The 19,342-nt window shown below is 53.4% G+C and overlaps 9 protein-coding genes across 9 annotated transcripts; 4 read left to right on the forward strand and 5 right to left on the reverse strand.

Annotated features, from left to right (window-relative positions):
* Positions 1-163: 163 nt before the first annotated feature.
* Positions 164-2,785, forward strand: CLAFUR5_07025 (Calcium/calmodulin-dependent protein kinase kinase cmkC; the record flags this gene model as incomplete). Its single annotated transcript, XM_047906173.1, has 4 exons — positions 164-339; positions 408-627; positions 698-1,519; positions 1,571-2,785. The coding sequence occupies 4 exons, from the start codon at positions 164-166 to the stop codon at positions 2,783-2,785; spliced, it is 2,433 nt and encodes an 810-aa protein (XP_047763490.1).
* Positions 2,786-3,153: 368 nt separating this feature from the next.
* CLAFUR5_07026 (uncharacterized protein) lies at positions 3,154-4,392 on the reverse strand (the record flags this gene model as incomplete). The annotated part of the gene is made up of 1 exon (XM_047906174.1): positions 3,154-4,392. One exon carries the CDS (start codon positions 4,390-4,392, stop codon positions 3,154-3,156), a length of 1,239 nt encoding a protein of 412 aa, XP_047763494.1.
* Positions 4,393-4,634: 242 nt separating this feature from the next.
* Positions 4,635-5,873, forward strand: CLAFUR5_07027 (Putative exopolyphosphatase; the record flags this gene model as incomplete). Its single annotated transcript, XM_047906175.1, has 1 exon — positions 4,635-5,873. One exon carries the CDS (start codon positions 4,635-4,637, stop codon positions 5,871-5,873), a length of 1,239 nt encoding a protein of 412 aa, XP_047763493.1.
* Positions 5,874-6,416: 543 nt separating this feature from the next.
* CLAFUR5_07028 (ABC transporter ATP-binding protein ARB1) lies at positions 6,417-8,362 on the reverse strand (the record flags this gene model as incomplete). The annotated part of the gene is made up of 2 exons (XM_047906176.1): positions 6,417-6,543; positions 6,594-8,362. The coding sequence occupies 2 exons, from the start codon at positions 8,360-8,362 to the stop codon at positions 6,417-6,419; spliced, it is 1,896 nt and encodes a 631-aa protein (XP_047763396.1).
* A 1,903-nt stretch (positions 8,363-10,265) lies between these two features.
* Positions 10,266-10,761, reverse strand: CLAFUR5_07029 (uncharacterized protein; the record flags this gene model as incomplete). Its single annotated transcript, XM_047906177.1, has 2 exons — positions 10,266-10,469; positions 10,558-10,761. The coding sequence occupies 2 exons, from the start codon at positions 10,759-10,761 to the stop codon at positions 10,266-10,268; spliced, it is 408 nt and encodes a 135-aa protein (XP_047762933.1).
* Positions 10,762-11,493: 732 nt separating this feature from the next.
* On the forward strand, positions 11,494-12,942 carry CLAFUR5_07030 (Aldehyde dehydrogenase; the record flags this gene model as incomplete). Its single annotated transcript, XM_047906178.1, has 2 exons — positions 11,494-11,799; positions 11,851-12,942. The coding sequence occupies 2 exons, from the start codon at positions 11,494-11,496 to the stop codon at positions 12,940-12,942; spliced, it is 1,398 nt and encodes a 465-aa protein (XP_047763641.1).
* A 585-nt stretch (positions 12,943-13,527) lies between these two features.
* Positions 13,528-14,454, forward strand: CLAFUR5_07031 (Cytosolic Fe-S cluster assembly factor CFD1; the record flags this gene model as incomplete). Its single annotated transcript, XM_047906179.1, has 1 exon — positions 13,528-14,454. One exon carries the CDS (start codon positions 13,528-13,530, stop codon positions 14,452-14,454), a length of 927 nt encoding a protein of 308 aa, XP_047763642.1.
* A 112-nt stretch (positions 14,455-14,566) lies between these two features.
* CLAFUR5_07032 (uncharacterized protein) lies at positions 14,567-15,535 on the reverse strand (the record flags this gene model as incomplete). Its single annotated transcript, XM_047906180.1, has 2 exons — positions 14,567-15,475; positions 15,533-15,535. 2 exons carry the CDS (start codon positions 15,533-15,535, stop codon positions 14,567-14,569), a joined length of 912 nt encoding a protein of 303 aa, XP_047763452.1.
* Positions 15,536-15,813: 278 nt separating this feature from the next.
* CLAFUR5_07033 (uncharacterized protein) lies at positions 15,814-17,823 on the reverse strand (the record flags this gene model as incomplete). Its single annotated transcript, XM_047906181.1, has 4 exons — positions 15,814-16,490; positions 16,540-16,871; positions 16,923-17,649; positions 17,697-17,823. The coding sequence occupies 4 exons, from the start codon at positions 17,821-17,823 to the stop codon at positions 15,814-15,816; spliced, it is 1,863 nt and encodes a 620-aa protein (XP_047763453.1).
* Between the last annotated feature and the right edge of the window lie 1,519 nt (positions 17,824-19,342).

Below are 19,342 nucleotides of genomic sequence, written 5' to 3' on the forward strand. Positions count from 1 at the left end.
CCGGCGTGGACGAAGGGCAGCTAGCATCAGCCTTACTTATAAGACGCGTAAAAACATTCACTGCATCTCGTGCCTCTTGTTGTCCAGAAATGCCTGACCTGTGATCACCCTCCCCTCCCTACTCGAAACATTCTCTGCTTACCCACCTGATCTGCCCCGCGCCATGGCCGACGACGACGCGACAGACACCCAATCCAGGTCCATCAATCCCGTCCCTCCGTCTCGTCGCCGGGACTTCCCTGGTATCGTTGCAGACAATCACGGCATCAGCACCAACCTCGACGTTGCTACACCGACCCACGATGGCCCGCGGCACCACCCGCTGCCAGTCCGACACATGTACGTACTCATATCACAGACAGAATGGAGGAGCAGGACCAAGACTTTGCTCACCATCGTCTCTCAAGGTCGGCACCCGCATACCAGAGCCCCCTGCGACACCACCGCCGAGCGCCCTCACGATCTAAGGGTGTGAAAGAGACGCTCAATGCACGATCGCACTACGGCAGCAGCGACGATGACGGCGGCGCGATCCACCATATCAACCAGTACATCATCAAGCAAGAGATCGGGCGAGGCAGCTTTGGTGCAGTGCATCTGGCCACTGACCAGTATGGCAACGAATATGTGAGCCGTCGCTTGACTGCCCTTTCCTTCACGGATCAGCGCGACATGTACTGATCAGTCGGACACGCAGGCGGTCAAGGAGTTCTCCAAGTCCCGACTACGGAAGCGGGCGCAGTCGAACTTACTTCGTAACCCGAAGCAGCCTGGCAGACGACCTGGCTATCTAGCTGCAGCCGCAGGTCGAGGTTTCAATTCGCCCTTACATCGACAGTCGTCGGCTGACAAGCTCAACGGGGAGAGCAACAACTCGCTTGAGCTGATCAAAGAGGAAATTGCGATCATGAAGAAGCTCGATCACCACAATGTCGTGTCGTTGATCGAAGTGCTGGACGACCCCGAGGAAGACTCGCTCTACATGGTGCTTGAGATGTGCAAAAAGGGTGTGGTGATGCATGTTGGTCTTGAAGAGCGAGCGGAGCCGTACAACTCGGAGACGTGTAGATGCTGGTTCCGCGACATGATTCTCGGCATTGAGTACTTGCATGCTCAGGGCATCATACATCGCGACATCAAGCCTGACAACTGCTTAGTCACGCACGACGATGTTTTGAAGATTGTCGATTTTGGAGTAAGTGAAATGTTCGAGAAAGAGTCAGAAATGCACACCGCCAAGTCAGCTGGGAGTCCCGCTTTCATGCCACCCGAGCTGTGTGTGGTGCGGCACGGGCCTGTGAGTGGTCGCGCGGCTGATATCTGGAGCATGGGTGTGACGCTGTACTGTCTCCGGTATGGCCGCATACCGTTCGAGAAGTCTGGCATCATGGAGTTGTACGAAAGTATCCGGACCGAAGAGCTCCAGCTTGAGGGCGAAGAGGACAAGGATTTCGACGACCTCATGCATCGCATATTTGAGAAGGATCCGGAGAAGAGAATTACCATGGACGAACTCAGAGTAAGTTGGGAGATGTGTCTGGTCGATGTGGTGTGACTAAACAAATAGTAGGAACACCCTTGGGTCACACAAGGTGGTGTTGACCCGATGATGCCAGCCGAAGAGAACTGCGCAACGCTGGTCGAACCACCTACCGAGGCTGAGATGAACGAGGCGATCACAGGGAACATGGCACATCTTATGGTGGTCATGAAAGCCGTCAAGCGCTTCAAGAAGTTGCTTCAACGAAAAAGGCCGCAGTTCATGGATAATATCTTTGGCCGCGAATCGCGACTCATGCAGCCACCACATCAGATGCATGGATCGAGCAGGAGCCAAGACACCTCCGATCGGCGACCTGTCGAGACTGCTCTTGTCACTGAAGGTGTCCACAGGGATGTCAGTAAGGAGATCTCCAAAGGAACGGCCGAAGTCGAAAGGCTGCATCTTGGCGCACCAAGCCCACTGGATAGTACTGGTGGCGCTAATCAAGACGACCACGAGCGCAAAGGGCGACCATTAAGCCGATTGGAGAGTGAAGATGATGACAGTCCCCATCCTAATGCTCTGCCGGCACGAGCACGCACATTCCCTGTCGACGAAGCCGCTAAGGGTCACGCACACGATCCTATGAAGGACCGGCTCTTCCTACACATCGGACCAGGCGCCGACCATGCCGAGAGTGATAGTGCCTTTGACGCGCTCATGATTAGCGAAAGTCCTGGCGGCGTGGATGACGACATTTACGAAATGGCGTATCAAGAGGAAATCAACCGCATTCTGGCAGAACGTGCTGAGGCTAATATTCATCTCGTCCGCCGTGTCGAACACATCGAGAAACTCAGAAGACACCCTAACGTCATCCAATCTTCTCTCAACCACGCCATCGATTTCGCGGGCACCACCGCTAGGAGAGCTGAAGCACGCGTGCGTACCGGTGGACTGGCAGCTCTGGTCCGGGACGCACGTAATAAAGCTCGGGAGACGGTAGCGGAAGCTGAACGGAGTGCGGCGAATAGTCCGACACGCTCGACCTCTGCTGGCGTTAGCATCAGCGACGAGGATCCCAGTCCGACCAGTACTACGCAGCTCAGCCCTGCAACTATTGATGGTACATCTGATCCGAAATCACGGGATGGTTCCAGGTCACCGGTGCCGGACAGCATTCGCTTGAGGGACTATGCGAGGTCTTCAGCGAGTCGGGCGATGAAAGGAATGGCGAGGAGGATCGACGAGACGGCGAAGAGAGTTGAGGCAAAAGGGCCCCAGCCTTATGAGGGGACTTGAGTTTGTCCTATGACTTGAGGCCGTGAGCGGCCGGCTATTTACTATCGGTTCAGATTGGCATGAGTGTATTGCATAGCATGTGATGGCGCTGGTCGTCGAAAGTGGCATTAGCGATGGTGTCTGGGAGATACTGCTGTTGGTGGAGAATTGGCATATCAAAGTATCATAACGGCAGGCAATGACAGCTGGTTGAGATCTGAGAATGGACTCATTCGTCTTGGCTGTCTTGGTAACACAAGTTGCTATTCGCTTCGTTCCATGCTGTCATGCTTTCATGCTGCCCCAACGCCTGGCTAAAGTACAAGATTTACTACTGCATCAACCTTCCGATTCGCCGCAGTATGGCCTCAACCACTCGATGTCGTCCCTCACGACTCCCACTTCTTCGCCTCCATCCCATCCGGCGGACAGACTTCCACCTTCCCCTTCTTGACCTCGTCCCAATTAGTGGACAGACTCGTGCCACCGCTCTCAGTGTACGACTTCATCATGGCACGCTGCATGTCAGGTGAAGCATTCTTGTACAACATCTTGAAGAACTTGTTAGATTCATCGCCACCTTCATCGTCAGAATCGTCATCCTTGGCGGTCCCTGCCTTGTCCTTGTCCTCTTCTCCGTCTTTGGTCTGGGGAGCAGCTTTCTTGCGCTCTTCACGAGCAATCTTGTCCCAATCCTTTGGGCCAGATTTGGAGGAGGTCGGATATGCTGGACCGATAGAGCCGGCGGCGCTGAAGAGGGCAGATGTCATGGCATTGTGAACAATGGCTTCATTCTCGTCTGAAGTGTTGCTGGGAATGGGCTCGGTGCCTTCGAGGGTGGGCCACTTTTGTCCGGCTGTTGCTTTGCTCATGATGACTTCGACCTTTGAGGGCATGACGCGGGTTATGGACTTCTCGGGCTGGACTGATGCGAAGAGTGGCTCCAGACTTAGCTCGTAGTCGGAACCGTTGATGAGGGGAAAGGAGATGTTGAGAGCCCGCTCTTGGAGTTTGATGCTGGCCTTTTCCTTGGGGACGCCCTTGGCGAGGAGGGTGAAGTAGACGTTCTCGGTGTTTTGATACCATTCGTAGCGGATCTTGTCGGCAGGTGTCTGCTGCGGCGCAGGTGCAGGAGCTGATGTCGGTTTGCTGTTTGAAGAGCTTTCTGGCTGTGGAGCTGGGTCGGCTCTTGATGCAGATCCAGAAGGTGTCTCTGTGATCGTGCACTTGCGGCGTTCGTCGTCCGCTGGCACTGACTTCAATTCGAGGACGATCTTGTTGATCCACATGTCGACCGACTTGTGCTTTCCATCCATTTGCTTCACGCGGCGCAAGATGAAGTCGGCATCACCGTATCTCTTGAGTCCGTACAGAGCGACTCCACGTCGGAATTGTGCTTCGATGATGGCTTCCTTCTTAGCACGCTTTTGGGCGTTGAGAACTCCCTGTTCTGCGTCTGCGAGAGCCTCGGCAGGCTTCTTTGCGCGTTGATACGCTACTGATCTCTGGATGTAGAAGTCTGGTGAGGTTGGTGATTCCTTGATGGCAGCAGTATATTCCTTGATCGCAGTCTCATAGTCGGAGGTTCCTAGTGCCTGCTTTCCTCGAGTAGCAGGATGGGCCGCCATGATGTCTAAATGTTGTATGTGCGTCGATCGATACTCCTGTTATTTCCAACGTTCGGTGAGCAAGTGTTGTTCGGAGGTGCAAATGCAAAAATCCATAATTCATTGCTGCGGCAAGTGATGCCTGCAGGTGTGCTTTGACCACGCGCCACAAAACCCACGCGCCGGTAGAATGTCGGGCATGACCCTGCTTTCTGCCATAGCCCACGATCGATTCCTTTCCTTCACTAACAACATCCGCCACAATGTCTAGGCTCTCAATACGAGCATACCTATCAGCTGCGCGGCGGCACTTACAGAAATGCTTGATAGAGAAAAGCCACACCTCTTTCGTCATCGGTAATGAATCTGCCGACCTGGACTCCATCACATGTGCTTTGATATATGGCTACCTTCTATCAGAAAGACCCGAAGTGAAGCGTTCTGGAAGTCTGGTAATCCCAGTCACCAACATACCAGCAGCCGACCTCCAGCTTCGTCCAGAACTTACAGCACTCCTCAAACATGCCGACATCAAGCCTTCCGAACTCATCACATTGGACGATATTGGGACAGATTCATTGTCAGCAGACAAGACTAGCTGGACGTTGGTAGACCACAACTCACTACAAGGCAAGCTGGGCGAGTTGTATCGAAGTCGTGTCATTGGCGTTGTCGATCATCATGATGATGAGCATACTGTGTCCGAAGATGCCCAGCCACGGATCATCACCAAGACTGGTAGTTGTCAGAGTCTGGTGATCAACCATTTGCGAGACACATGGCAGAAGATTTCGGATTCAGCAATGACAGTTGGTGCCGCACATCCGCAAAATAACGAAACTTTGGTTGATGACCATGCTTATACTTCGACATGGGATGCACAAGCTGCGAAGATTGCTCTGGGAGCTATCTTGATCGACACAGTCGATCTGAAAGCAGAGCACAAAGTCACTGAGCATGACAAGAAAGCTTTCAGATTCCTGGAGGCGAAGATCAACATTTCGAGAAAGTACGGCAAGGACTACGACAGAGACAGGTTCTTCACGGAGATTGATGATGCCAAATCGAATCTGGATGGCCTTTCACTAGAGGACATCCTTCGGAAAGACTACAAGCAATGGACAGAAGGCGATCTCACACTTGGTATCAGCAGCTGTGTACAGCCTATTTCGTACCTCACTGAGAAGGGAAAGGAGTTTCAAGGCTCGCTGAAAGCATTTGCCAAAAGCAAGTCTCTCGATCTCTTCGTTATCATGCCTGCATTCAAGGAGGGGGGCAACTTTCAGCGTGAGATCTTACTCATGACGCTGAGCGAGAAGGGTAATGCAGCCGCTGAGCGTTTCGCCAAGAGTGGTCAGGAAGAGCTAGAGCTGGAGGATAAGGAGTCTTCGGCTTTGGGCAAGGACGATGAGATCAAGTCTCGGTACTTTTGGAACCAGAAGAACCTTGATGCGAGCAGGAAAAGGGTCGGACCTTTGCTGCGGGAGGCGATGAAGGGCTGAACGTCCAAGGACATTGAAATATACCAGTCGGGCACCACAACCCTAAGAGTCCGGCTTCAAGGACCAGGCTGGAGGATCCAGGGATGGGATGCGAGTCATCGAGCCGTGAACAGCCCTCGTCAGTAGAGCGTTTTCCGAAGCCATCGACTCCGCAAGTTTGTGAGGCCAACTGAGAAGGCCCCGGGCCTCGCATACTTTGGAGCCTCGCGACCGGGTCTCTATAGCATCCCTTCGCAGTTCCGAGGACGAGGCTCTTGGATGAGGGAGCATGTATGTGGGCCTTCCACATCACCGAAACGAAAGTCACAGGAGAGCCGGCCATCTCATGACGCAGTATGTGCAATCGCTCAGGAAGTTTCAGTCTTTTGGTATCTATCTGACACGAAACGCCGCGAACGTCTATCCATCCAATGCAGTTACCTCGTCCATCATGTCATGCAGTGCAACGTAGCAACGATTTCATCGCCGTGCTTGCGCTCTATCCGCATGCTGCAAACACAAAGGAACCTTAATTCAGCTAAGCAAAACTCTCACAGGGCACGTTTAGACTGCACCGGTCGAGGTCATCTTGTTCCGGAGCTTCTTCTTGTATTCTCCGATGGTGCCGTTCCACCTGGTGACCGTCTTGTTCTCGCACACCATGATGTCCTTGGCAATCTTGTCGAGCAGTCTATAAAGTGTCAGTGAAAGTTGTATCAAAGAGTGGTTATGTGTGCTTACCTGAAGTCGTGAGAGACGACGACAACACCTCCTGAGAATGCATTGATAGCGTCTGCCAGCGAGTCGATGGTCGGGATATCGAGACCGTTGGTAGGCTCGTCGAGCAAGAGCATGTTTGGACTTTCAATTGCGAGCAGTGCGAATACAATACGCGACTTCTGGCCTTCGGAAAGTGTACCCATGACGGCAGTCTGGGACTCACCAGACAGACCGTAGCGACCAAGCTGTTGACGCCAGTACTGGTAGTCTTGTGAGATGGCGGGGTACTTGTCGCGGACGAAATCGAGAGCAGACTTTGTCAAGTCGAGCTGCTCAGCAGAGTGCTGGCTGTACATGCCGAGCTTCAAGTGAGTGTGACGGGAGACGGATCCAGAGGTAGGGGACAGCTTGCCAGTGAAGATGCGGAGCAGTGTAGACTTTCCAACACCGTTGGGTCCGACGAGTGCGGTTCTGCTGTCCATGTCGACACCGAAGTCGAGGTTCTCGTAGAGGTTGTCCTCCTTCTTGCCGGAGTAGGAGAATGTGACGTTGTCGAGGGACAGCACTGGTGGAGGAAGCTTCTCGACATCTGCGAAACGGAATGTGAAGATGCGGTCCTGGTGCACTGGCTGGATGAAGCCATCTGCCTCCATCTTGTCTAGGATCTTTTGTCGAGACTTGGCTTGACGCACCAAGTTGGCGTAGGTACCGGCCTTGGCGATGAACTCTTTGATGTGCTTGATCTCGTCTTGCTGCTTCTCGTATGCCTTTTGCTGGTTGACTTCCTGCTCTGTCCTTGTCTTCATGTACGAGTCGTAGTTACCACCGTAGTACATCAGACCCTTCATACGCATGTCAATCATGTTTGTGCAGACACCGTTCAAGAAGTCCATAGAGTGTGAAACCAGAATGAGAGTGCGGTCCCACTTCTTCATGTACTCTTCCAGCCACACACAGGCTTCCAGATCCAAATGTGCTGTCGGGTCGTCCAGGAGCAGAAGAGATGGCTTGACGAAGAGAGCCTTGGCCAAGGCGACACGCATACGCCAACCACCAGACATGTCCTTGGTCTTCTTGTCCATGGTCTTCTTGTTGAAGCCGAGACCAGTCAGAATGAGACCAGCACGGGTGTGGAATGTAGATGGATCCATGCCGTCGAGACGCTCGTAGATATCCTCGAGCTTCGGGCTGTCTGGACCTTCGTCTTCAAGGATTGTCTCTGCAAGCTCTTCCAATCTCTTCATCTCACGTTCTGCCGAGTTCACCACCCACTGGAGCGCGCCGGTGTCAGATGGCTCAGCGCCCTCGTTGAGTAGGTAGATGTCGATGTGGTCTGGGAATGGGAATTCGCGAGCGGCAATTGCCTTGAGGAGAGTCGACTTTCCGCAGCCGTTCTCACCAAGGAGACCATATCGTCGGCCGTAGTTGACCTCGAGTGTAGTATCGTTGAAGAGAACCTTGCCGTGGAACACGAGCGAGGCGGATGTGATCTTGACGTCGCGGCTCTGCTCGAGAGATGCCAGCACACCAGTCGTCACACGGTCGGAGATACCGTCTTTGTCTTCCTGGAGTTTGAGCTTTTGAACTTTTGCGCTCAGCTTGCTGTCGGTGTTCTGCGGGAGCGCATCGCCGTCGGCGTCCTCGAGTGGCTCGTCGTCGCCGTTAACAGACGAGTTCTCGCTGGCGGCGGTGGATGCGTTCTTGGAGGCGACCTTGCTGGCAGCCGTCTTCTTGTCCTTGCCGGCCGCGGCCTTCTTGGCTTCACGTGCTGCCTTTGATGCGGAGACCATGGTTGCGGTGTTGTTGTAGGTGATGTAGAGGCGGTATTCCGGAGGTGAAAAAGTATTGGCCTCTTGTGGTGGGCTGTGAGGTAGTGGGGTTCAAAGGTCGAAGAAACTTCAAAGTTGACCCGTTGGGCAGACAGACGGCGAACTTGAGATGCTCGTCGCTCGACTATGTATGGATGGACTCGTTGTGCAGCCTGCTGCAGAGAAGTAGCGTCAGAAGTACAAAGACGATTTCAACAATGTGCACTTCCACAATTCTCTGTCTATCTGCTGAGAAGAGGGTCCATTCCGCCTTGTTGAAAGCGGTTAGCGCGTCTCTCATACGTCAGTCGCCAGCAGCCATGCTCGATTTTGTGCCTCAGCTTGTGATTGAGTCTCTACTACATCACCATTGCTATTCGTGAGATGCCCAAGTGGACTGTAACTTGAAAGCATGGATTGCTGGGATCCGAAGAAGTTGTGGGCACACTCTATCCTGTAGCATACAGGCTTGTGTCAAAGGAGAGAGATACATGAAGCAGAACATCTATCGAGCTCGGACTTCACGCAGTAATACTGTGTCATCTTCAATCTCTGTAAGGCAAAGGACAGCCATGCAACACCACACGGACCTTTGCCAGGGACCATAAAAATACTGTCTACTGGCGACAAACGTGCGCAGTATTAACTGTACAACTGTTCGATGTGTGTGTATCTGAGCATCGTTCATGGCAGCGATTGTAGGCTACATGCATTTGTCCAATGATCGGGAGCTTTCAGTGTGGGCATGAAAGCCGGAGTCGTTGAACGTGAAAGCTCACTCACCAAAACTATGACCATTGTCCCGAAATTTGCATCCAACACCCACCAAAAAAAGTTCACCTAAGCACTAACATGGACAGAAGATGTTGGCGAGTCGACCACATTGGCTGGAAATTGTCCCAAACAACGCCAAAAAGATAGCTTCCCTTGGTTTCGATCCAAGGGCCTTCGGGTCAACCCGCCACGATGTTATCGAGTGTTATGAGCTATCCAGGTTGTTAACCAATTGTTACATCGTACTGGTGGCCGAACGACTACTCACCCCGACTGCATGATATCAGTGACAGAACAAAGTTGATAAGACCGGTAATTACAAACCGCGCTTCCTGGATGGCCGTTAGAATGGATTTCAAACAATCGATGCAATAGTGGGGCACGTGCCGCTGCCTGGAAGAAGGTCAGTGCACAGTTTTGAAGCTTCTTATGACGGTCACACTGACGCCAGGCTGGGAGATAGTTAGCATCAGATCCATGAACTCAGCAATCGTGTGCGCTTACAAGCTGTTGAACTGTGCAACCAAATTGGAATACTTGATGAGTAAGCAGAAATTTTGGCTCAATATATAGATCAGCCCTTGGCACACTCCCCATGTTTCACAAGGACCTTCAGGTGCCCCCAAACCTCGACACCTCGACGCCTCGACCGCATTTCGAGTCGCTTGTCAACAAATGACTGACCGTCGAGTCCGAGTTTGGACCTTCAGTTATAGAGACAGCCGTAAGAGAAGATTATGGCGAAGCACCGGAGCATATTCCCATCCACTGTCCGGTGCAGGGTCATGTGGAGAACCAGTATTACTGCAGAAAATCCAGTGGTCACTTGTCGCGGCCAAGTGATTCTGGCGTGGTATGGAGCTCGAGGTCCAGTCTGATGCCATCTGGGCACAGAGCTATCGATGGTAATAGTCGGACCTTTTATCCGGTGTACATTCTATCCGATGTACATTTCTTTTGCCTGCAGCTGAGACATTACTACCCGGCCAGAGAGTGGCGGGAGGATTTTGGAAGTGCTCGACAACAAGGCTGATGCTTCGGATGGAGGCTGCCAGTCCATTGCTCAATGCATTTCTGCGTAGAAGTATTGCACATGGCTTGATGCCATATCTCATAAACGATCCTCACTTCCAGTATATCCCATACCCTTCTTCCACCAAGCAAGTATACCACGGTTGTCCATCTGCACTGCAAAGTCCTTGACCGAATCCGTCTCATACAGTCCAGTCCTGTGGTCCGACCCAGAAGGATGCATCGCATCTCTTTCTATCGCTGCAGGCCTTGCAACAAGCTGAAAGTCCTTGTATCGTAACCTCTGCAGTACGGACGCGTCCAGGTCAGCCTCCACGGAAAGCCTTACTGCGGGCATAGTCGGCCGCAGACACGCTGACATGCTGACGCACCTGTACAGCTGCTACCCAATTTTCGACGTTCCCCATTGCTCCTTCGCAGTACATCACACCAGGAGGACTGCCGCTTCGTAGCAGTGCAAAGACATCTTCGTGCGCGGCCGCTTGTCGCAACTTGGCGACTTTCTTACGAGAGGTAATGTGGTGCGTTCGAATCAAGGCATTCCAGATAGGGCGTGCCGCGTTGGAGCTGGACATCAAGAGCTATTCGAAGTCAGATGCCATACGGTGATCATCGCATTGGCTGAAGGTGTAAAAGCTGTTGAGGGATGCGAGAAGGAAGGAACGACAACCGCGTTCTTCCATGAGTTGGATTGCCGTTCTGGGCATGGCGTTGAATGTCGCTTCAGCTCAGCTCTCCTGCCACTTCTGATCTCTACCTCTATTTTATCACGGTACAGCAAGAACACAAACTATCGGTACTTCACGATAGACTGCAATCTTGGCCGGCACTGTCAAGACCATCTCGATGCAGCTTCAGCGTCCAGCATACCTCATAGAGTGACTAACCCGGCAGACCTCTTACGAATGCATTCCTTCGACACGAAGGCTTACATCGCATATAGTGACACAACTGGGCGTGTGTGACCCCAATACTGCTGCAAGTCGATGGAGCATCCCGCTTTATGGGCTGCCTAATTCGCAAGGCTAATGATCCTGGGTCATGCACGAAGGACCATCGGTATCCACGTTTCAGCTCAGCTCCTCTCTGATCGACCAGTCGCGCTGCTCTCAGAGCCAAAGCACAGTCCGGACTCCGCACGATTCTGATTCTGGGCAGTGCTGCAGGTCAGCTTCGGCTGGATTATTGCAATGGAGCTGTCGGCGTTAGGAGGTAGGTGAGAGTATTAATATGGACCGCCATTTCTTATAGCATACTTCTGGTTCTGCTCTTCCCATCACACATCCTATCTCTACAGAACAATCAACATGGGCTTTCCAATTCCAGCAGACAAGATTGAGACTCGCCATTACATCAATGGCGAGTTCGCAGCATCCTCCGACAAAGCTACCTTCGAGCTGAAATCGCCATACTCGCATGAGAAGATTGCCGATATCAGCGAGGCTTCAGTGGATGACACGAACCGCGCTGTTGCGGCTGCGAAGGCTGCATTTCCAGCATGGGCGGCAAAGAGTCCAGCAGAACGTGGCGCGCTGATGAAGGCTCTGGCTGGAAAGATGAGACCTCTTCACGATGAGCTTGCACAGCTGAACGCTATGGACATGGGCAGACCCGTATATTGATCACGATGCAACAATGCAGTCTGAATAAGCTGATGTATCTAGGTGTCTACCTATTTCGATGGCTACTACGCAGCAAGTTTATTTGAGCACTACGCGGAGGCTGGATACGAAGCCAAAGGCACTACATCACTCAACACTCCTGGCTTCGTGAACATGACCTTTCGCCAGCCTATCGGTCCAGTCGCTGCCATCATCCCATGGAACATCCCAACCCTGTCTTTCGCCATGAAGATCGCACCAGCGCTTGGTGCGGGCTGCACCATTGTGCTCAAGACGAGCGAGAAGGCACCCTTGACGCCAGCTAGACTAGCTCATGCAGTCCACGAATGTGGCTTCCCTCCTGGAGTTATCAACATCCTCTCCGGCCATGGCACACCATCAGGGGCCACACTTGCCAGCCACATGGATATTCGAATGGTAAACTTTACCGGATCCACCTTCACCGGCCGCAAGATTCAAGCTGCCGCCGCATCCAGCAACTTGAAGAAAGTAGTCTTGGAGCTTGGTGGCAAGTCACCGGCCCTCGTCTTCGAGGATGCAGACCTCAAGAAAGCCGCAGCCGACACCGCGGGATCTATGCACATGCTCATGGGCCAGGCTTGCGTGGCGAACAGCCGTGTTTACGTTCAGGAATCCGTCGCGGAGAAGTTCAAGGAGGCATTTATTGCCAACTTCGCTTCACCGAAGAAGGGTGATCCTCTCGATCCTGAGACGCAGCAGGGGCCACAGGCCGATGGACTCCAGCATGAGCGTATCAAGTCCTACCTCCAAGCGGCGTCTGAGGGTAAGGGTAAGCTAGAGACTGGTGGCAAGGCTACGCAGCATGATGGCAAGGGGTACTTCATTGAGCCGACGATGTACTCCAACGTCGATGAAAATGAGAAGACGCAGAAGGAGGAGGTCTTCGGGCCTTTCGTCAACATCAACACTTTCAAGACTGAAGCCGAAGCGCTTGAAAAGGCCAATGCGACAGAATATGGGCTGTACTTCTCGGTCTACACCAAGGATATCAACAGGGCAATGCGCGTGGCGAAGGCAGCGGAGTCAGGTACCGTGGCAGTCAATTGCACGAGTCCGTCGATGGCTATGGACACTCCCTTCGGAGGCTACAAAGGTAGCGGGCAAGGGAGATAGGGTATTGGCTACAGCTTGGAGGAGCACCTTGAGATCAAGACGGTGTTGTTCAAGATTGATGATGATGTTGGCAACCCTATCATGGTCGGCCATTAAATGGTACATCGGCAGGATAGCATGTATGTACACTAAAGGGGAGTGCGGGACATGGTGTGATCGTTCCCCATCATCATGCGGACTGTGTGGCATTCGCATGGGCACATTGACAGGTGATGTACATTTTGACGGTGTGATGTGTTGAAAGCGATAAATCCCACGGTCTCAGATCGAGCATCCTGCTTTTTACGACCGTGACGGCATCAAAAACACCGTTAGATACCATGATAACTCGAATAACATAGCGAAGACCACCAAATGACATTTTCAGACATCTCAGCCTTCGTTCGAGCATATCGTCGTCGTCCCATGGCTTTTCCTGGCACGCTACCTCAACACTATCGGGAAGGCCCGCCTACCAGCCGACTTCGGTGGAGCAACGATCGAGTGACGTTCAACTTCGAGATTACCAATCGACATGGCAAATATTTCTTGACAAGATATAGTACTGTTCATGTAACACACATCGGTAGGTCCAAGATCGCAACAATGTCGCTCAAGGACATCAACCACATAACGCTGGTGCTATCGGGCAAAGGAGGCGTCGGTAAATCGAGCGTCACCACCCAACTTGCACTCTCGCTATCACTGCAGGGACACTCGGTCGGCGTGCTCGATGTCGACCTCACTGGACCTTCGATTCCGCGCTTCTTTGGCATCGAGACGAGCAAAGTCACGCAGGCGCCTGGTGGATGGTTGCCGGTACCGATCCATGAAGCAAGAGATGGGCAGCAGGCGAACGGACATGGAAGTGATGCGCAAAAGATCGGAAAGCTGAGCTGCATGTCGCTAGGCTTTCTGCTTGCGAACAGAGGTGATGCGGTGGTGTGGAGAGGTCCGAAGAAGACGGCGATGATCAGGCAGTTCCTTACCGATGTCCAGTGGGGCAGCCTGGACTATCTTCTCATCGACACACCACCGGGAACGAGCGACGAGCATATCTCACTAGTTGAGACTCTGCTCAAGTCTGCAACACCGGAGCAGCTTTCTGGCGCTGTCATTGTCACCACACCCCAGGCCATCAGTGTGAGCGACGTGAAGAAAGAGATCAACTTCTGCAAGAAGACGGGTGTGCACGTGCTGGGAGTGGTGGAGAACATGGCTGGCTTCGTGTGTCCGAACTGCTCCGAGTGCACCAATGTCTTCTCAAAGGGAGGAGGCGAAACCATGGCCCAGGAGTTTCAAGTGCCGTTCCTGGGCAGCATACCAATTGACCCAATGTTCATTCGTCTCATCGAGGAGGGCAAGAGACCGATATATCCCCAGGGCACGATCATCGAAGGGCAGGATTTGAAAGATGACCAAGCAGATGTGGACGATACCTCTGGACTACTGGTGGAGAAGTATACAGCCTGCTCACTTTCGAAGATCTTTGATGGTATTACCAAAGAACTAACTACGAGAATCGAACGATGAAGGAGTATGCTATGCTATGCTACGCCGAGTCTGTACATTCGAACGCCACGCTTTGTACACTTTCACCCGAGGAGCTTGCAGATTCGGTTCGCGCTCCAATCCTCCCGACAGCTTACAAGCCGAGGGTACCCAGTATTGGTGTGTTCGTCAAAAGACACGTCGCCGTGGGACTCACTGCCGCTCTCGTAGAGCTGGAACTTGAGCTACTGGACGGCCTCGTCAAGGTTGACAGAGTTGATTGAGTCGGCGTCGGCGCCGCGATGACCGTCGTCCTCTCGCCAACAACCTCACTCGTCATGCTGACCACCGGACACACCACACCATCCATGAGCCCAGTGCTGCAAGCGGTGATTGTTGTGGTCGTGATGATGGTGGTCACGGGTACCACAGTGGTGATCATGGACCGGGAGCTTGATGTAGCGGCACCTGATCCTGCGCCGTTGGCGCCCGAGCGTGGAGTGGATTGTGTCGTGGGTGCCGTTGTTGTTGTCGGGACACATACTCCTCCGGCACCAAGAAGGCCTCCAACAGCACCGATGAGGCAGGGTACGGCGCCTCCTACTCCGGCGCCAATGGAGCTCACAGCACCTCCCACTCCAGCGCCAACGGGGCTTACAGCACCTCCCACTCCAGCGCCAATGGAGCTCACGGCGCCTCCTACACCGGCTCCGAGCGAGCTGACGATGTTGCCGGTGTCGCCCAATACTGAGCTCAGTCCAGATCCGACGCCGCTCAGAAGGGAGCTGACGACAGGTACAAGATCGCTTACGATCGGTAGACCTGGCGTGATAGTCGGCGGTGACGCATTGTTGGTAGCAGACACAGCCCTCGAAGAGACAGAAGTCGGCGGCGCAGGCGGTCGACTTGTCGAGATACCAGATTGGCCACCTGCATCAATAGCAGGAATCGCCCTTCCCACCAGAACAACACTATCAGCAGTCGTCGATCCAATAGCAGAACTGTCCAGATCATTAATATAGTCACAAGTAGTGCCATCCTTCGTGAGTGCAAGACAGCCGTCCTTGATTCAATCATCAGCATAAACATCCCAAATCATTTTCGATATTGTCAAACTTACCATGGCAGAACACCTGTTACTACACCCCAAGATCGAGGTGTCCCCGGCTACTCTCTTCACCAACTCCACATCACCCTCCAAGGACTGACTGATGCTCGCACTGCTTGGGAAGACCACATTGCACAGAATCTGATAGTTCGCCCCCAACGAATCGACATAATACGCTCCGTTGGCTCTCGGTCAGCTCAGATCCACAGCCGCCGCACCAGCGAATGCCACATTGGCCACGCCAGAGCCCGTAACACTCTTGTAGGAACAGATCCCAGTAGAGGCCTGGTATGTCACTCCATACACCCCGCGACGCCGCTGCAGGAGTTGACACAGCTGTACATATCCGGCTGAAGGCTCGTAGAAAGGTCGTAACCAGCATAGTTTGTGCTGCATGTGATTTGGTATGCACGGCCATTAGGTGCGACGTAGGCAAGTCCGGAAGCAGACGGGCAGCTGAACACAGGGCGGACGGAAGCTGTGGGGATCGCGGCAGGTGTCGTTGCGCTTCGACCTGATCCGCCACCTGGCCCGACGAGGAGTGATGATAGGCCAGGGATTAGGTTGGAGATGATGGGACCCAGACCTGTTGTTGGGATCAGGTTTGTTGGTAGAGATAGGCCGCTTGGGTTGCTTACAGTCACGTCGGGGAGGATTACGGTTGGCGTGATGGAGATCAGAGTGGGGCGGCCATTGGCATCGGTTGTAGAGATGAGGTTGTTGCCTGTTGGGGTTGGAACCGGTGGGAGAAGATTTGTGAGGCCTGAGATGAGGTTTGTAAGGGGGTTGCCATTGTTAGTTGGGAGGGCTGTGGGAATTATCTCGCCGAGGAGGGAAGAGAGGGCGCTGTTGATGACGGAGACTGGGAGACCGTTTGTGAGGCCATTGAGGGCGGAGGAGATGCCGGACTCGAGACCTGAGATGATGGGGAGGTTGGAGGGGAGGTTGCCGAGGACACTGGAGACTACGCCTGGTGAAGGTTAGTATCGCAGCTTTCGAACTGACTGGTTTTCGCTTACCAGGTAAGTTCGTGAGTGGCACGTCGCTCGGTAGACCTGCGATAATCGAGCTCAATGCATTGGGTAGCTCCGTGGTCAGTGGAATGTTGATGGTCGGTGTGAGCAGAGGAAGTCCGTTTCTGCCACCACCAAGGATCTCGCTGACAATCGACTCAACAGCTCCAGGAAGTGGAGTAACGACGCCAGGCAGGTTCGACAAGATCGACTCAACAGCTCCAGGAAGTCCGGTTACAGCTGGTGGCAGCCCAGATAGGATCGAAGAGACGACACCAGGAAGTCCAGTGACAACGCCCGGTACTTCAGCAAGAATGGAGCTTAAAGCGTCCGGTAGTCTGCGATAAGAGATCAGCACAGGCCAAAGAAGGTCGAATCGCGTCACTTACTCAGTCAAAATAGGCAGATCGCTTTGAAGACCGCTGAAAATCGAGCTAACAGGTAGTAAAGTAGGCTGCGTCTCCAGAATCGATGACACCTCATCAATGAGCTGTGTCACAGGCAGTCCAGTAGGGAGACATCCAAGCACTGAGCTCAATGCCGCAGGCACGGCCTCGAGTGGAAGGTCAGTTGGCAAAGACTCGAGCACGGACGAAAGCAGCGCAGGTACTGCAGACGCTGCGACGGTCGGGATACATCCCAGAGCAGATGTTATCTGTGCAGGTATTGCTGTGATTGGCGCTCCTGCTGTGTTAGGTCGTGTGGGCGTGGGAAGTGGTAGATCGTCGAGGATCGAGCTGAGCACTCCCGGAAAATTTGTCAGAGGAAGATTTGTTGGTAGACCTCCAAGGATTGAAGAGACCACATCGGGCAAGTTCGTCAGGGGTGTGTCCGTAGGTAAGCCAGCAATGACTGAAGAGATGACGTCTGGCAGATTCGTCACGGGCACGCCTGTAGGCAGATTGCCCAAGACTGAGGATATAATGTCGGGTAGATTGGATAAGGGTGAGCCGGTAGGGAGTGTATCAATCAAGGACGACACGACGACCGGCAGATTCGTGAGTGGGTTGCCGCCTGGTAACAGGGTCGGTAAACATGGGATTGTTGGCTGTCCGACAAGGGTTCCAGAGTAGTCATCTGGCAGTACGGTAATTGTGACCGCCGATGGACAGCCCGCTGCAGCAATGTTAGCACAAGATCTCGCATGGTCACGGTCCACGTACTCGGTAGGCCAAGGGCGATGTCGAGGTTGATCCCTAGCTGAGCGTTGGCAATCCCAAGGTATAACGGCAGAAGGGCAAGGCTATGCATAGCCAATGAATGGCCAGATTTCGAAGACATCCTGTACATTCCCGATAATATGGCTGTCCGCTGAAGAGAATGAACACTGTCGGCCGTTGTAAGGGAGTTGCGGTGGTGATGCTGGCTTGCGTCTCCATCGCGACCGTCCGCTACTTGAACGCGTTCGTAGTAAGATTTGTTTATGTTGAAAATCTGCTATGGCATTTAGCCGCAACAACAGACATGCAAGATGGGTAGCATCAGCCACGCCCTGGATGTGACTTGCCGGTCTGCGCTCACCTTGAGAGATTGACCTATCGTACTGCAGGGAGGGTGGCACGGGAGGGTGCCCAGAGCTGCGATCACGATGCTTGGTGTGCCTGGAAGTAACAACACAGGGGGCCCAATACGAGGCCTAATTTCTGGTCAATACAGCGAATGCATCGAACGAGCAGCTGGGAAGGCACTGGACGGCAGCTGAGGAGATAAGTCGCGGTTCGGCATGCCATTGCACCCGCGGACAGTATGATGTGCATGATGGAACCCCGTGCCGAGCAAGCTGAGCCGACTGTCCTGAGACATGTAGCACACGAAGTACGAAGCGCCTGCGAGTACGAAGCGTCTGCGAGGGGATCGAAATACCGGATCGGTCTTGCAGACAAAGTGGATATGCACAGTTCGTGGACAGACTTGCTGTTGTTGAGTACGCTACCGATAGATCATCCAAAGATTCCGCCGTCCTGATACTACTTCTCGCACTTTGGTGAGGCATTGGGGCTCTTGATGAGGTCGGCATCGGCACGCACGGACTCGGTTGTCAGATTCACGGCTGACATTCCATACCCGGCTTTGCGCGAAGCACAGGCCTGCATCGTGACCTCGCTGAGACTGGAATGTGACTGCAGCGAAGACGGCGAGTGGCCATCGGCCCGAGTTGTACCAGTGTGAACCGAGTAACAGGCCAGCCGCGCTACGACATTCCCTTCTGTGCTAATCCTCGCCGTCTCGTGATAGTACACCGCGTCTGGGCTAGCATTCCGATCGGCCCTGATCATCGATGAGCGAGACACCATGTCGTGTGCCCACCAAGAGCACTGTCGAGATGTGTGTCTGAAGCTCGATCGTGTACGTGCACCGGCGTACCTTTCAAGTTTCGGCGCCGCGAAGTGCGATTGAGGCCGGATGGACGCGGATAGTCGGCCAAGACCACTGCTCCAGCTCCAGCTGCGTCGCCTGCTTTGTCGCCAGCATTACCCGACAGATATGATATGACGAGCAAAAAGGATAGCCGTGAGAGCTCTCGTTGGAAGACTTGAACCTCCATCTCCGGCGTAACCTGCTGCAGCAGTAGACGAGCCGGATTGTCTTCCTGTTAGCGGGAGCCAATGAGGGCGCGAGCTGAAAATTTGAAATGCTCACATCATAACCAACTGCAGGCTGTCAGCACCATGTCGCACACAGTCGTAGTTGAGCCAAACTGACTTAGACCAACCGAGATTTGCCAAGTTTTGCTCATTGGAGCACAGTGCTGAAGTCGAGCATATGTATGCTGCCTGGATGGCGCGCCAGCGAGCTCCGTGCAACTTTG

Source organism: Fulvia fulva, chromosome 6, assembly GCF_020509005.1.
Source record: "Fulvia fulva chromosome 6, complete sequence".
Classification (NCBI taxonomy): Eukaryota; Fungi; Ascomycota; class Dothideomycetes; order Mycosphaerellales; family Mycosphaerellaceae; genus Fulvia; species Fulvia fulva.